Here is an 18,719-nt window from a genome sequence, read left to right on the forward strand (position 1 = left end):
TTTGCAGATGACAAATATATAAGGAAGATCCTGCAATACTACAGTAAAGAGGAAAAGTGCTAATATATTTTAACAATTGAAATAGCAAATATGTCTTAAGATAATGAAAAGCTATTCAAAACCGGAAGCAGTATAAGATTATGCACATTAGGAATGCTATTAAATTTCAGACAGTTGAAGATTTAATCATTAATTACTTAAAATCATAGAATATCAGGGTTGGAAGGGACCTCGGGAGGTCATCTAGTCCAACCCCCTGCTCAAAGCAGGACCAATCCCCAATTAAATCATCCTAGCCAGAGCTTTGTCAAGCCTGACCTTAAAACTTCTAAGGAAGGAGATTCTACCACCTCCCTAGGTAACGCATTCCAGTGTTTCACCACCCTCCTAGTGAAAAAGTTTTTCCTAATATGCAACCTAAACCTCCCCCACTGCAACTTGAGACCATTACTCCTTGTCCTGTCATCTTCTATCACTGAGAATAGTCTAGAACCATACTCTCTGGAACCACCTCTCAAGTAGTTGAAACCAGCTATCAAATCCCCCCTCATTCTTCTCTTCTGCAGACTAAACAATCCCAGTTCCCTCAGCCTCTCCTCATAAGTCATGTGTTCCAGACCCCTCATCATTTTTGTTGCCCTTTGCAGGACTCTCTCCAATTTATACACATCCTTCTTGTAGTGTGGGGCCCAAAACTAGACACAGTACTCCAGATGAGGCCTCACCAATGTCGAATAGAGGGGAACGATCACGTCCCTCGATCTGCTGGCTATGCCCCTACTTATACATGCCAAAATGCCATTGGCCTTCCTAGCAACAAGGGCACACTGTTGACTCATATCCAGCTTCTCGTCCACTGTCACCCCAGGTCCTTTTCCGCAGAACTGCTGCCTAGCCATTCGGTCCCTCATCTGTAGCAGTGCATTGGATTCTTCTGTCCTAAGTGCAGGACCCTGCACTTATCCTTGTTGAACCTCATCAGATTTCTTTTGGCTCAATCCTCCAACTTCTTGTTGGAGAAGTCAGAAAAATAAAACACAATAGAGTTTCCGCTATTAGGGATGTTACGTTCATTTCTCTTGGGTCATTTGTACATTACATACCCTAAGAATTAATATCGTAAGAAATACGGTCTTAAAATATACAGCTCTGGTCATAACTTCTAAGGAATTTTTCCTTCTTTTCCCCTTTAGCATGGACAACAGCACAAGATGAACATGTTGTAGGAACTCAGTATACTCTATTCTCATTGTGAAAGATGTCCTATCTGTAGATGGCCTCAAAACAAAACCTGATCCAACCCTTCTTGAGATTTGGGGTAGTCAGGACCTGGATCTAATATTTTTTTTTGGTCTTAAATCCATGTCTTTATTAATTTAACTAACATTTGTATTCCATAATGCTACTGGCATGACAACGAAGTTAACTGAGTTACTAAAATGTCATTAATTACAGTTTTAAATTGCTACATCTGTCCCATAAACTAAAGGAAAGAATGGAAAGCAGGCACTAAAATTTGTACATTGTTGCTAATTGCTAATCAAAATCTTAGACAATAAAAAGTTCCAGGTCCCCTCGCTTGGATTGTTTCCCTCTAAACATAACAGTTCAAGATAATGTATTTTAGCATGTATTTAGCCTAATGCACATAAATTATTTTGAAAGAAAAATGCTTGAACTGTTAGTTCCCATTAAATTTAGTAACAGGTCCTCAATTAGCATTTGTCTGAATCCTTTGATAAACCCAAGAATATCAGGATTCTCATCTACACCTGCACTTTTTTTCCTGCACCTACAAGTTGCGGGGTTAAAATGAACATCACAAACGGTGACAGAAATAATGTCCAATAGCATAGAGATATTGCACATATATATGTGTGATTAAAATATATGTTAAAAAGGCACTCCATTTTAAGCAGCCAGGCAGACCAACAAAACAATCTTAATAGGGGCAAACAATATGACAGCAGCATATGATATGCTCAACAAAGAAGCACAAGATCAAGATTCCTATGCCTTTTTGACCTAGGATATGGAGATGCTGTGTTCTAGAAACATCCTATCAAATGGCAGATGTCAAAGAAACATTTTTTGCAGAAGTACTCAGGAGATGCTTGGAGAACATCTTGATCAAATGGTTGCAGGACAAAGTAATTTTTCAGAAGCTCAAACACATGGGTAAGGAAACATACTATTCTCAAAGGTGTGACAATGCTTGCCTTTGAACCAGAGAAAAAAGCAGACCTGAGTTTCCCCTATTGAGAAATCCAATAGTAAAAGAATGGAGATGAGACAGATATTGCAAGCAGATCAAGTATTTTTGAGGACCATACTGTATTAAGTTTATGAATGGTTAATATATCATTCTGGGCCAGGAATTATATGCAACTCCATGGTGGAGAAGACTATCACAGCTTCTTTAGGAAGTAAAAAGTGTGTGTGCTCGGAATGGTGAGTAAGGCAAATTGCTGAGACTGTAAACAAACTCTGGAAAGGTACCACCCCTTGGGGTGATTTGCATATATTGGTTCAAATCAAAACAGGTTTTCCAGAGACCAATAGTCAAAGAACAAACTTGGAATATATAAAAGCTGAGTATAAACAGACTCAAGGGTCTTTCTTTTGATTCAGAAAAAGGAATTCTTTTGGCCTACTAGAGCTCACAGGACTGATGGAAAACTTCTGGTATATTTAGTAAATATTATAGGCCCTTTAATTTTATTTTTAATGTTTTCTCTATGATGCTTTTATCCTAAGAATAAATGTAGTTTGCTGAGAAAGAAAGGTGTGTGTGGTAACGGGTAGTTCAGTGGTTCTCAACCGATTTACCACTGTGGGTCATATATGCAGCTCTCGGTGTTCTGTGGACTGCATCCACACAGTATATATACTACCTGTACGGACTTGAAGATGTCACATGGGCCACAGCTATGTGCTGATTGGGCCACAAGTGGCCTGTGGGTTGAGAACCACTGCTGTACCTACTGGCATACACTGGTCATAGACCTTGGAGAGAAAGAAAAGGATAGGTGAGGGCCAACAGGCAGACTGCCTTGCTGGGTATATCATAATATTTGGCATGGGGCTCTGCAGCCTTAAAACCCCTGGTTGGAAGGGAGTGTGGGACATGGGTCCAGGCTCAGATACAGGTCATGGCTGGAGACCTGACTGTTCATTCCTGAATTGGAACACAGAGAGAGTACACAGCTGCAGTTATCCTGAAACTGTGAATGGAGGAACCCCATCTTTTCCAGGGTTATGTAAAAGTATTTTAAAAAGTTCTACATCTTTCTGCTTCACAATGATTTCTGACTTCTGTGCTAACTTCAAAATCCTTTAGTTAGAAATAGAGACTTCAATCCCCAGCATGTGCAAATCAACACTGCATCAACAAAGCTGACTTCAGTGTAGTAGCATCTTTATAAAGGTGAGGATCTGGTCCAAAGAGTTTTTCACCATTCAGTGGCAATTAGAAACTAATTATCACCAACTTGAAACTAATCTAAACTAGAACGCTAGCCTTTTGTAAATACTTCAAAGATATTTGCATCTTCTTCATCACAGGCTGGGCTTTTTGGTTATCACTCAAATTACTTTATATCAGACAGTATCCTGTATGAAAGAAGCCTACATCAATTAAAAATGACAAGAACTAACTTCCAATTCTGAAAGAAAGCACAAATTATGAGCAGGAATAATCACTCAGATTTAAGTGACAAGAATCCAGTGTCAAAAGTGTACTGAGGCTTAAGAGCCTGCTTCATAAACCATAGCCATTAGAGAGGCATGGACAAACAATTCACCTACAGCCTTGAGTAGCATTATACACATTTCCTGAATTATTTCCGATATTCTCCTATGCCACTCTACCAGAGTGGTCGTACATTGAGGCAATGCATGGAGTATTTTGGAGTACCCTAGTCTCTTTTTTTCATCCACACAGATCCCTCAATGCACATTTCTCTCCCATTTTTCCTCATCTGTGACTGAAATTGGACCTCAGCTCTTTCCCATGAAGAATTAAAGGAAAAAACCTCCAAAAGATATTAGAGCAGGGATCAGCAACCTTTCGCACGCAGCCTGTCAGGGAAATCTGTTGGAAGGACGGTTTGTTTACCGGCAGCGTCCGCAGGTTCAGCCGATTGCAGATCCCACTGGCCGTGGTTCGCAGTTCCAGGCCAGTGGGGGCTGCGGGAAGCGGTACGGGCCGAGGGATGTGCTGGCCGCCGCTTCCAGCAGCCCCCATTGGCCTGGAACAGCGAACCGTGGCCAGTGTGAGATGTGGCTGGCTGAACCTGCAGATGCTGCAGGTAACAAACAGTCCCGGCCGCGTGCCAAAGGTTGCCAATCCCTGAATTAGAGAGAGTAAGGATATCTGTGCACGGGCAGGGAGATGGGGAGGGCAGCAGCTTACACCCTTTCTGTGATGGATAAAAGAAGTCAAAGCTCTATTTCTCAGCTTAGAAAAACAAGCTACGAAGATCATTGTTATTTTGGGAACAACAATGAGCTCAGTCCCATATGGCACAACAAAGACATTCTGGTCCTTGGCTCGAGGAGCTTGCAGCCTAAATACACAAACAGCACAAAAGAGACACTGAAAACACTGGGAGAGACAAATGAAGGCTATAACTTGGAGCATTGATTTTTCAATGGGAAGCTTTTTTTATTTATTTTTGTATGAGTGGATGACAGTAGGGGTGAGCTCTGATGTGGACTGGCATTTTTAGACTTCATATACCACAAAAGAAAGAGGAACTACTGCAACACAGTGTAATCTTTTAGATTTTTGTTTGCTTGTTTTTTGTATGTGTTGTAGTTTATGTGAACAAGACTTCACCTAAGTATAGGAAGGACGTACCTATAATTAGCAGTTTTTAATGCAATGAGATTCACAACACATGGAGTTCCACATCATGCAACTAAATTAAGTAAAATTACTGCACACTAAAATAAGTGTACTGATCCATTATGGCAAATCCTACATACTATGGATGTCATTTGTGTCAGACTATCGTCATGTTTCTTTTAATCTACCTTTGTAAGCCCATTTTCTCTAAAAAAATTATTACAATTGTCATCTAAAAAGCCACAGCTCTGTTGACTTTATAGCTAATAGAGCACAAATAATGCTTGTATCTGATTTCAGAGTTTTCTTTTGAGAGGACATGGATAACAAAAAGATCACAGCTAATAAGTATACAGACATTCTCATCATAAAGCAATTAGACTCTGGAGGTCTACGTTATCCAGTAGTCTATGATGTGCCCACATGAAAGTTAAGATATTCTTGGTAGTACAATTCTTGAAACACTCTTGGAATTAAAGAGCTCAACCTGACATTCAAATACTGTACATGTTTGAAGTGAGTTAGGTCAACAACCCGACATTTAACATATCACTACTCTAGAAACCAAATGACGTCTGAAGCCTCAACTCAGACTAGAGGTAGCTGAGAGGTACCCACAGTATTTCTTTTTTTGTTTCTAGAGATGATGATCAAGGTAGATGTAATAGGAGGGATGTAGAAATTATAATTCTGAACTTATGGACAGGTGGAAACAATGATTTCCTTCAGATTTTCATGATACCTTCAGCCTGTGCTTTAGGACATTATAGTCTATATTTTCTGATACATGATCTCAGAGAGGGAAGTGGATGGATGAGAGTCCAGATGTTTAAAGGCTGCATGCATCCTAGCTGACAAATATTTTTTTAAAAAAAAAATCAAGACAACTTATAAAATCAATGCTGCAATGCTTTAAGAATTTAGATAATAAATAGGAACAGAGGAAGCTTCAGATTTGAATTTAAATAACTTATACAAAAATTAAAAGTTTTCATTTGTCTTTCAGCACAAACATTGCTTCTTCCACTAGAAGATGTGCATAGTGGGAATGGACCATGCACTAGCGGTAGCTAAACTGAGAATAAAAATAAGAACAAATAAGATATCTGAATAACAGAGATGCACATGTTAAAACATCACCAAGCTAAAACAGATGACAACACAAGAAGAGTTTAGAATTGAGCTAGCAAATAGATACCAGGTGCTTGAAGACGAAGATGATGGAACATAGAAAGCAAACTGAACAGGTAAAAGGAACTTTCACTAAAACGTGTGAAGTACTGCTGGAATTCAGAAAGTAACATCAAAACAAATGGTCATTTGAGGATACATGGGAGAAAGAAGAAGATGCAAAATTATACTGAAATTAAATCAAGCAAGAACAAGATCACAGACACACCGACTAGAGGAAGAATATACTGTGAAGAACAAAGAGACCAAAAAAGAGTGTAGGAAAGTGTAGGAATATAGGCCCATATTAGATTTGGGTGCACTATGGTTTTAAATCGATTTGGGATAATAGCATGAACAAAAGGCCCAAAGCATGGAATCAAAAAGAATGAAATCATGAGAAGGAAGAATTGTTGTGTTAAACTTGTAGTGACTTTGAAATACCAGTGTTATCTTATTTAAGGTTTGGCCTGAAATAAGAGAAATAAAACAGTTAATTGGGTACCAGATGCAGTAAAGAATTGGCTATATAAGAAACTGCTTCATCTGTACATAGCTATGGTCCGATAATTGGCAATGACATCACTAGTTTGTTAATGGGTACAAAAAAGTGAAAGTTTCATTGCTAATATCTGCTTGAACATTGTGGGTTTAAGCACCCCTGGGTTTAGCCCACTAGTAAGTATCTTGATCAAATGTTTATAAGTGTTTATTGTTTGGACATAATAAACTGCTTATTATTTTGACTTCTTAGGCAAGTTTAAAGCAATTGTACAAATACTATTTTGACCTCTGGATTTAATAAAGGAATTTATGGTTAAATTAGTGTCATGGTAATATCCGGTGTCAATTATAATTCCAACAAAAAGACTTATAGACAAAATGGCAGCAGATGTGACAGACCACTGCAGCATAAAATGACATGAAGAAACTGTACAACATTACTACATTTGACAGGACGAAAAATCACATACCAATCAACCAGTTCAAAACAATGAGACCGCAGAACAATTAAATATATGGAGGTAGTACTTAAGTGGACTACTGACTGGTGAGCCAGTGGCCAGACACAGAGATAGGAGAAGGTGTGAATGTCAAATTAGGACCTCTTACCAGAACTGTCAGTGAATGGCAGCCATTACTTTAATATGAATTTTATAGATTTCAAATAGCCTTTGTAACAGTGTATAGAAAAGTCTTATGGAAGCTGCTGTGACACTATGGAATCCCTCAGAAAATTGTGAACATCATTTAGAGCTTCTATGAAACTATGACATGCCAAGTACATACACAACTGCAAACTAACTAAGCCATTCAAGGTTCCCCAGGCATCAGAAAAAGACATTTTATGTCACCCATCATCTTTTTACTGGTAGTGGATTGGTTAATGAGAAAGACACAGAACAACCAAGTGTCATACAAATCGACTTTCACATAGAAGTTAGAGTACCTTGACTTTGTGGATGACAACTTGCTATCCCTCACCATATAGATATATGCAAGCCAAAACAAATGATCTTCCAGGCTATGCACAATTAGTAAGGTTGAAAATCAACACACAAAAAACTAAAACCATGAGAATCAATACTCCACAAGAAATACAAACAGAAATACAAATTGAGATAGAAGAGGTCCAATATTTCACACATCTTGGCAGCACTGTAAGTACTACAGGTGGAACACACTTAGACATCGAAGTCAGAATAGCAAAAGCCAGACATGTCTTTGTAACTCTACAGCTAATCTGGAGAAACAGAAATCTTGCCCCCCAAACTAACCTTTGAATATTTAACACCGTTGTAAAGTCGGTCTTACTATGGCGCTGTAATTTGCATATTTGTTAAGTCCTTAATATCTAAACTCAAAGTTTTAAAAAGCAGCTGCCTTAGACATATCCTCAATATCAGATGGCCAGAAAAAAGAGTCACAAATGAAGAACTCTGGAGGAGGACAAAACAGAAAACAGTTCCAGCGTCAGTGGCCCCCCTCTTCTACATAGGATCTGGTGCTCCTGCAGTGATCCCCAAATTGGCTGGAGCCTGCACTTTAGTTCGCCAGTGCAGTGGGCACTAAACTCAGAGAGCTGGTCTTCCAGATACAGGTGGTATGGTAATGGGAATCTTAGACTGCCAAAGCATGTGCTATAACTGCTCCATAATGAGCAGAAGGCTTTGGGTAAATTTTAGTAAAAATGCATATGCAGCTGCAATTACAGCAATTTGGATGCACAAGTAACTACTTACATGTGTATCTTGTTATTTGCACATGGAATGTAGGTATAGAACTGTGCTCATATTTCTCATGAGGTATAGACTTCAGTCTCCAGAAGGCCTCAATGTGGCATATTTCATGAGTACTAATTTCACTCTAGACAATACATTTTTAGAAGAAATTGGAACACTACTTCAATTATTTCTATTTTGATACATTTCCTGAATTCTTTGCATTCACATTACATGCATTTAAATAAACAAAACACACTGAGAGTTTTGCCAGTTACCTTGAATGCAGTTCTGTGCTGCCATTGTTGTATTTACTTCCTCTTTCCCAGACACCAAAGTCAGGTACTCGGTATGCTCTTTCCACACAAAACACCAGGTTTTGAATGAAGGACACCTATGAGGAAAAGAAAAAAAACTCAAAGGAAACTGAAATATGCCAACATTTTTTATTTGTATTTTTAAAAAGAAAATGGTATGTTTTTTAGACTGCATAATTATACTTGCCACCCAATTATGTTTTTTTTCCTTGTGAAGTATGGTGTTCCCAACCTCAAGGCACCTCTTTGTAAAATCAATTTTTATTAAATATGGTAAAAAACACTCCCCAAAACACTGGCAACTTAATTTACACAAAGCCTTAATGAAGCTAGGAATGCAAATGATTGGGTATTAAAGTAATGTGCTAGAACATCAGTGCCAAAAAAAAAAAAAAATCTAACATCTTGATCTTTAAAGAATTGTATCAAAAATAACTGTTAGGGAGCAGAAGAAATTAAGCCCTATAAGTAACAGTTAAAATAAAGTTTGGGGCGTGGAAACACTGGCATTGTCCCTAACCACTCATTCTAACACAGCTCTGACATGTAAAACAAGTTCTGTCATGTTAGCTCAATATAAATATATGCAGCACATCCTTCCATGAAAATAAAAAGAATGGCACAATTTATTCAATTACCATCTAGTCTTAGATTATGAAAATCTACTAGAAAATAGGAAATTATTCATAGATATAGGTGACAATAAGTCATGATTATGGGTTTCTCTATCTAGGTTTTGATTGTACCTTAACCACTGTGGTATCTGAGTACCTTATGAAATTAACTCAAGCTGAAAAGGTAAACAAAAATTCTCTCTTCTCACCTCCATGTTCCACAGAGTAGGTTTTTTTTGATCCTAGGAAAGCTAGGGTGAAGAGATGAGTTTTACATTTCATCCCAAAGATACTATAGTAAACATTGTTCTCATTCCTGAACAGTTCCATTGTTCCAGACATGAAAATGGCCCTGCTATTCTCCACTATCTAACTTTCATCTCCAGCAATCTAACTTTGCAGCTGTTAGCTCCACTGGATGGGAAAAGGAGCAGCCGTTACCAGCTTGTCTCAGGAGTATATGTGCATGTGTGTATTTCTCGGTAACTGACTTGTCCTTTTCCCTACCTCCACCAGGAGATCAGCTGATAGGGAGCCTCTTTCATTGCTTCATGGTGTCCAAGAGGAGGACGACGAAGAATATGAATGTAACAGTGTGCCCCATATTCTTCACAGCGATATTATATGATAACAATCATAATGTATTTTATGCAAGATAAGTCATGTGAGGTGTCATTGGAAACATGATTTACTGAATATGATTATCCTATTTGTATGCATGTACAACTTTTGTATCTGAAGTTAGGAAAATTGACTATGCATCTGTATTACAAACGTGGGTATACCTGGATAATGCCCACTAGGCAAAAGGCTCTCAGTCTATATGGCTGGCTGGGAAGGGCCCATTCCGGTTAATTAGCCATTAGGAGAAAACAATAGGCCTTAGAAGAAGCTTATTTCCCACGGGGGAGCCTTCCTGAGAACACTGCAGACAGCCTCAGACTCACGGCTGCTGTGACACTATAGGAACATGTGACCAGGTCACCTGGTGCTGGACTCCATCTTGGGATATCAGTGTTTTTCCACTGACTGGTGTGGGAACCAAGCTTTGAAAGAATGGGTTCCCACTAGATGCAAAGGCTATTTAAGGCAGGGGAGTGACATCATCATGGTTCTTCACTGACTCCCCACCCAAAGAGACTTCTGGAAACACCTGAGTAACAAAGATTGAACTGGGGGAAAGTGCTGAGCTCAGGCTAAAGGGATTTTTAGCCTGTGAATGGAACACCTGGGGACTCCAGGTTATAAGTTAGTGCAGCTTGCCCCTTAAGAATCTGCAGCCTGTTTGTATCATCATTTAGGGTGAGGATTTGCTATTTATATCGGATCTATGTAGTATATTAACCGTAGTTTGCATGTTTTGTTTATTTAAGAACACAACAACAGCCATACTGGGTTAGACCAAAGGTCCATCTAGCCCAGTATCCTGTCTTCTGACAGTGGCAAATGCCAGGTGCCTTTAATTTCATTTGGTGACACCTAATTCTTGTGTTATGAGAAGGAGTAAATAATACTTTCTTATTTACTTTCTCCACACCAGTCATGATTTTATAGACCTCTATAATATCCCCCCTTAGTCGTCTCTTTTCCAAGCTGAAAAGACCCAGTCTTATTATGCTCTCCTCATACTTAAGCCATTCCATACCCCTAAATTTTTGTTGCCATTTGCTGAACCTTTTCCAATTCCAATATATCTTTTTTGAGATGTGGCGACCACATCTGCATGCAGTATTCAAGATGTGGGTGTACCATGGATTTATACAGAGGAAATATGATATTTTCTGTTTATTACCCATCCCTTTCTGAATGATTCACAACATTCTGTTTGCTTTTTTTGATTGCTGCTACACACTGAGTGGATGTTTTCAGAGAACTATCCACAATGACTCCAGATCTGTTTCTTGAGTGGTAACAACTAATTTAGACCCCATCATTTTATATGTATAGTTGGGATTATGTTTTCCAATGTGCATTACTTTGCATTTATCAACACTGAATTTCATCTGCCCATTTTGTTGCCCAGGCACTAAGTTTTGAGAGACCCTTTTGTAGCTTTTCGCAGTCTGCCTTGGACTTTACTATCTTGAGTAGTTTTATATCATCTGCAAATTTTGCCACCTCACTGTTTACCCCTTTTTCCAAGTCATTTATGAATACATTGAACAGGATTGGTCCCTGTACAGACCCCAGGGGGACACCACTATTTACCTCTTCCATTCTGAAAACTGACCACTTATTCATACCCTTTGTTTCCTATCTTTTAATCAGTTATCAATCCATAAGAGGACCTTCCTTGTTATCCCATGACAGCTTACCTTGCTTAAGAGCCTTTGGTGAGGGACCTTGTGAAAGACTTTCTGAAAATCGAAGTACACTATATCCACTGGATCCCCCTTGTTCACATGCTTGTTGACCCCCTCAAAGAATTCTAGTAGATTGGTAAGGCATGATTTTCCTTTACAAAAATCATGTTGACTCTTCCCCAACAAATTATGTTTCTCTATATGTCTGACAATTTTGTTCTTTACTATAGTTTCAACCAGTTTGCCCAGTACTGAAGTCAGGCTTACCAGCCTGTAATTGCCAGGGTCACCTCTGGAGCCCTTTTTAAAAATTGGCATCACATTAGCTATCCTTAGTCATTTGGTACAGAAGCTGATTTAAATGATAGGTTACAGAATACGGTTAGTAGTTCTGCAATTTCATATTTGAGCTCCTTCAGAACTCTTGGGTGAATATCATCTGGTCCTGGTGACTTATTACTGTTTAGTTTATCAATTTATTCCAAAACCTCCTCTAAGGACACCTCAATCTGGGACAGTTCCTCAGATCTGCCACCTAAAAAGAATGGCTCAAGTGTGGGAATCTCCCTCACATTCTCAGCCGTGAAGATCGATGCAAAGAATTCATTTAGTTTCTCCGCAATGGCCTTATCGTCCTTGAGTGCTCCTTTAGCATCTCGAGCGTCCAGTGGCCCCACTGGTAGTTTAGCAGGCTTCCTGCTTCTAATGTACTTAAAAAAAAATTTGCTATTACTTTTTGAGTCTTTGGCTAGCTGTTCTTCAAATTATTTTTTGGCCTTCCTAATTACATTTTTACACTTCATTTGCTAGAGCTTATGCTTCTTTCTATTGTCTTCACTAGGATTTAACTTCCACTTTTTAAAGGATGCCTTTTTGCCTCTCACTGCTTCTTTTACTTTGTTGTTTAGCCACAGTGGCACTTTTTTGGTTCTCTATGTTTTTAATTTGGGGTATACATTTAAATTGAGCCTCTATTATGGTGTCTTTAAAAAATTTCCATGCAGCTTGCAGGGATTTCACTTTTTGCACTGTACCTTTTAGTTTCTATTTAACTAACGTCCTCATTTTACTGTAGTTCTGAAATTAAATGCTAGTGTTGGGCTGCTGTGGTTTTTCCCCACTACAGGGATGTTAAATTTAATTACATTATTGTCACTATTGCCAAGCGGTCCAGGACTATTCACCTCTTAGATCAGATCCCGTGCTCCATTTAGGACTAAATCAAGAATTGCCTCTCCTTTTGTGGGTTCCAGGACTAGCTGCTCCAAGAAGCAATCATTTAAGGTGTCAAGAAACTTTATCTCTGCCTCCCGTTCTGAGGTGACATGTACCCAGTTAAGATGGGGATATTTGAAATCCCCCATTGTTATTAATTATTAATTATTATTATTATTGAGTTTTTTATTTACATAGCCTTTCTAATCTCCCTGAGCATTTCACAGTCACTATCACCATCATGGTCAGGTGGTCAGTAATATACTCCTACTGCTATATTCTTATTATTAGAGCATGGAATTACTATCCATAGAGATTCGATGGTACAGTTTGGTTCATTTAAGATTTTTACCTCATTTGATTCTATTCTTTTTTTCACATATAGTTCCACTCCCCCACCAGCACGACCTGTTCTCTCCTCCTGATATATTTTGTACCTCGATATTACTGTGTCCCATTGATTATCCCCTCTCCACCAAGTTTCTGTGTTGCCTATTATATCAATATTCTCATTTAACACGAGGCACTCTAGTTCACCCATATTATTTCGACTTCTAGTATTGGTACATAAGCACTTTAAAAATGTGTCAATTTTCAGCTGTCTGCCATTACATGATGTAATTGAATGGGACTTTTTTTCATTTGACTGTTTCTCATCAGATCCTGTTACCTATATTCTATCATCTTCCATCCTCTCCTCCTTACTAGGACATAGAGAATCTCCATTAATAGATCCTCCCCTAAGGGATGTCTCTGTCTGAACCATGTGCTCCTCCTCACTTGTCGGCTTTACCTTCAGCCCTTAGTTTAAAATCTACTCTATGACCTTTTTAATTTTAAGTGCCAGCAATCTGGTTCCATTTTGGTTAAGGTGGAGCCCATCCTTCCTGTATAAGCTCCCCCTTTCCCAAAAGTTTCCCCAGTTGCTAATAAATCTTAACCCCTGCTCCCTACACCATCATCTCATCCACACATTGAGACCCTGCAGTTCTTCCTGTGGAACTGGAAGCATTTCAGAGATTACCTAGGAAATATGGTAGCGATCTGTTTTGATCTGTTAACTATCCCATATAATCACGTAAAGACTATCTTTTAGAGTTAATAAACTTGCTTTTGCTTGGTCTAAAACCAGTTTGTGGGAGTCATAACTCAGGGCAGAAAGCTGTATATTCTTCTTCACACTGAGGGAGGAGGTGAATTTTATGAGCTTATGCTGTACAGTTCCCTGTGCAGCATAAGACGGTTTAAGTCTGGGTTTACACTCCAGTTTGGAGTGTGGGGGAGAGGTGTGCCTGAGTCGCTGGGAAGTTCCTTAGCGGGACCCTTTCCATGCAGAGCTGATCACAACATTTGCATGTAACTGAAGCTGGGTGTGTCCCTATCTGTAAGTAGGTTGGTCACAGAAGTACAGTGTACAGGCTGGTGGGTCAGGGGGGTTCAGTCATAACCCAGTGCAGGTGGTACCCTGGGGGGAACCCATCACAATGATATCTTCCCGTCCCACGCTTGGGTGGTGCAGTCAGTAATAAGGGAAGTAAAAAGAATGGTGGGGATTAAAGATGAACCCTATGTATTCCAATATTAAAATAAGCAGAATTAAAACTTCGCTGATTTTTTTCTTGGTAGTGGGGGGCAGATCCCATTGCTGCAGGTTTCCTTAACTCTCACTCATGTCTGGGGGAGAGAGGATATTGCCACTGAAGTCACTGAATAATGGTACAGATGACAGTTTCCCATTCCTCTATCTCCTTTCGGTGACCAGCTGCAAGGAGGGGGAGCAGGCAAAGCCAAAGCCCAAGGGCTTCAACACTGGGCAGGGGGGCCTGCAACCTGGGCCCTGCCTCCCAGGGCTGAGGCTGAAACCTGACTCCTGCCACTCATGGCTGAAACACTTGGGCTTCAGTCCCAGGCAGCGGGGATCAGGCTTCAGCTTCAGCCCTGGGCTCTAGCAAGTCTAATCCCAGCCATGATGACCCCATTAAAACAGGGTCGCAACCCACTTTGGGGTCCCGACCCACAGTTTGAGAATCCGTGCAGATAGATAGAGATAGACACTCCTACTAGTACTTTTGTTTTTTCAAAATAAGTTGGGATGAGAGAACAGCTAAATGTCAGTGAATTTATCTATAAGTCAAATATTACCAAAAATGTATTTTGCCAACAAATTTTGGCAGTGTTCATCTTCTTTGGCTTGATGCGTCAGCAAGCAATCATCATCAGACTTCAGCTATTTGAAACTAAAAGGGAAAACACACTTTGTTGGGGACTACATCACTAGGAGACTAGTCACATCTTTACCCATTTTGCACAGTGTTAGTATACTCAGTTTGTAAGGCAATATTGCAATAACAGTTATGTTACCTGTTTGTCCTACAGTATTCTTTTATAATTATAACCTAGCTAATAAAGTATGCTGTAACAGGGTGTCATATTCTGAGATCGTGCATGGAAAAGCAAAGCTCTTCTGCTCACATATTGGTATCAGGTACTAGCACTCCCTAGATTAATGCAGTCACTACTCATAACAACCTGAGGTCAGATCAGATGGATCCTACTATAGCAGGAGCATAAAACAATTTGTCTTTCCCCCCTAACACAGAGGGAGATAGGAGCAGGGACAGGAGTTTGGCAGAAAATGAAACCCTCAGAACAGCCTAGCTCAGAAGAAAGTTTGGGTTGAGGTTTATGTTGTATTATTTATCTTAGCAATAAAGATAACTCCTTTGCATGGGTTAAGTTTAGCCTACTATCCAGTATACTGTGTTAGGAACAGGGTAAATCCACTTACCTACATATGTTTAAACATATATAGACATATTAAACTTAACCAAACATAAGTACAGCAAACGCATGGCCACAAAACCTCATACTCTTTCTCAAGTGCTGTACATGTTTAAATAAAATGTACATTTAGAAGGTTTGATGAACATATAATACAGTAGTTCCTTAGACTAGAAAATTTTGCAGGAAAATGTTAAGTAGTTCCTTAGACAGACTAGAGAGTTTTGCAGGAAAACGTTAAGATCTTGGACTCCAAAATACTTTGGATTTGCAGTAATTGCAAATCAACATGTTTCGCTATGATAGTGGTTGTTACATTTGTAATATAAAGACTAGCTCTCTAAAACATATTAATGCTAGCTTTTAAAATTAAGACAAAATTATTTATACAGGAAAGAATATTAAAAACACTGGAATAATTGATGAATATTGTACATGAACAAAACTTGTCCAAAGAAAAAAAATCATAAGCATAACGGGCACCAAAGACAGAGTAATTATTCTACAACACCGTTGTACAAATGATTGTAAAACACAGATTTCTCAAACTACAACACTTAATTCCTAAATACACTAGCCATTTTGCTACTCTTTCCTGAAATACTTCTTTCCTGAACATGAAAAAATCATTATTATGAGGCCTGAACCAAAGGCTGTGAACCAAAGTCAGGCCATGTATTAAAGTAAATGCTTACAAGTTCACTGTTCTGTACATGAACTTGGCAAAGTTGTTGCTAGTGTACTAGGCACTAGATATTTACGTAAACACATTTTAGAAAGCTAGTGCAAATACACCCCAATCTAGAACAAGATAAGATGGTTTGACAGAACAATGAATAGGGAAGTTTTGTTCGAGATATCAGGAACAAGAGGAGGTAAACAAATGTCATGAAACATGTAAGTTGTTTATCCCAGTTATTTGTTTTAGTCTATAAATGTTGGGTGCCTTGCCATAACCCTTTGGGTGGTTGAGGGGACAGCAAAGCCTCCCACTGCTGACTGAGCTGCTTCTTGCCACAGGGCACTCATGTGGTAACGTACTTGTGCAAGTCATTAGGACTGTGCTTTGAAGGCAACAAACCTGGCCAAATGCCGTTGTCACCAATTCATGCCTCACCTTTCTCTATGAGTAACATCAAGGTCTGCTAAATTAGTAGGCTGCATTCTCTGATAGTGCTGATAACACCAAAGCTCCAAAAACAAAAGCACTGAGAAACTGTAACACCTAAGCAGCCTTGACAGCATTCTACAATCTGAAGCACTGTAGTTTGGAATTCTAACTTCTTATTTTATATGAGAAGAGAGTCAAGATTATTTTCCTAAATCTGACACCAGAAACGAAAACCTGACATTCTTACCCTGTGAATAAGTACTAATCAACAAATGTTATGTAATATTGCCAAGTTACAGAGCAACGGGTCCCTCAAGTGTGGATTTTTTACACCCCTGAGAACGTAGCTATGTTGATATAAGTTCCCAGTCTAAACCAGCCCTGAGTCAGTTCTCTATTACGTATTACTTGGCATGTGATATTTTCTTACAAGCTCTGAATAATATTCACAAATTTCTGAGGAATTCCATAGTGGCACAGCAGACTCCATAAGATTGTTCTATCCACTGTATCAAAGACTTTTTGGAAATCTATTAAATTCGTGTAAAGCCATGATTGCCATACAATCAACAGTTCTATTGTTGGATCATATTAAAGAAGTTCTGTATTAAAATCATAAAGGAGTTTGATTTCCCATAGTTTAAATTCCAGAGTATTACTAATTAAGAGGGAGGTCTCTTGGTTTTTGGCTGCTAATTGTGTTAGCACAGGAGCTAGCAAACAGAGCTGTAAACAGGGGAGTTTGAGTGGGAGTTCTGTTGGAGGAGAAGGTATTTGTGTGTGTGTTTGGTTTTGTATTGTTAGTATCTGTATGTGTAGGGGCTTTGTGCTGGGAGAGAAGCTGAGCCCTGATTAGGGGGCGGGGCTTCACTGACTGGGGGTCCTATAAAGGTAGCAGCCAGTCAGGCAGCAGCACAGGAGCTAGCAAACAGAGCTGTAAACAGGGGAGTTTGAGTGGGAGTTTGAAAGGGGAGTTTGTCTTGTGGTGCTTGTGTGGGGTTTGGTTTTGCTGTGGGTGGTGGTGTTTTGGTGTGGTTTGTGTTTCCCAGATTAACAGGATTTAGGTGGGAAGGCTATGACAGATTCAGAGGTGGCAGTGGGAGTGACCCATGTAGCAGATGACACAATGAAGATGACTGGATGTGGAAGCTGTGGTATGTACATGATCCTGGAGGGGGCACCTGGTAAGAGTTTTCTCTGCATGAAATGCCGTCTGATAGAGCTGATGGAGGAAAAGATCAGAGGTTTGGAGATGCAGGTGGAAAGCCTGGTAGAGTTTAGGAAGGGGTTTGAGCAGATTATGGAGCAAAGACATGAGGTATCTGAAGGGAAAAGCTCAGACTTGCAGATGGAAGCAGGACTAGGGAATTCTGAGGGGAGACTGGGTGAGGAAAGTGGTCAGTGGAAGCATGTGACTAAAAGAACTAGGCAGAGGAAAAGACGGGCTAGTGAAGGAGAAATAGAGCTTCAGAATAGGTTTGCAGAGTTGGAAAATGAAGAAGGGGCTCAGCAGGTAGTCACTGAAGGTGATAGGGCAAGGAAGAAGAGAAGAGTGGTTAGTCCTATAGGAAAAGGGGAAGAGTTAATGGAGATTACACCAAATATGAGCCCCAGGAGGATACAGGATGGGTTAAAAAGGATTACACGGGAGAATGGGAATGGAAAGAACTTGCAGCCAGAGGGAACAGGGGATAGACTGGAGAATAGCACCGTCACTAGGAAAAGGCAGGTCTATGTGATTGGGGACTCTTTACTGAGAAGAATAGATAGGCCTGTAACCAGAGCTGATCCAGAAAATAGGAGGGTGTGCTGTCTTCCAGGTGCTAAGATACGGGATGTAGACCTGAGGTTGAAAAGGATTCTAAAGGGAGTGGGAAAGAATCCCCTAATTATCCTTCATGTGGGAACAAATGATACGGCTAGATTCTCGCTGGAAAGTATTAAGGGAGACTATGCTAGGCTGGGGAGGACGCTTAAGGAAATTGAGGCTCAGGTGATCTTTAGTGGGATTCTGCCTGTTCCTAGAGAAGGGCAACAAAGGTGTGACAAGATTATGACTATCAATAGATGGCTTAGGCAGTGGTGCTATAAGGAGGGCTTTGGGATGTATGGCCATTGGGAGGCATTCATGGATAGA

General features: G+C 39.6%; 1 protein-coding gene across 4 annotated transcripts in view; it reads right to left on the bottom strand.

Moving 5' to 3' along the window:
- PHKB (phosphorylase kinase regulatory subunit beta) overlaps positions 1-18,719 on the bottom strand; it is a 209,590-nt gene that overhangs the window by 106,207 nt on the left and 84,664 nt on the right. For all 4 annotated transcript variants that reach the window (XM_084644484.1, XM_084644481.1, XM_084644482.1 and 1 more), the window contains one exon: positions 8,520-8,635. In XM_084644484.1, coding sequence (XP_084500610.1) covers positions 8,520-8,635 — 116 coding nt within the window. The remainder of the gene's footprint in view (positions 1-8,519; positions 8,636-18,719) is intronic.

This window comes from Lepidochelys olivacea (genome assembly GCF_965140295.1).
Source record: "Lepidochelys olivacea isolate rLepOli2 genome assembly, chromosome: 12".
Taxonomy (NCBI): Eukaryota; Metazoa; Chordata; order Testudines; family Cheloniidae; genus Lepidochelys; species Lepidochelys olivacea.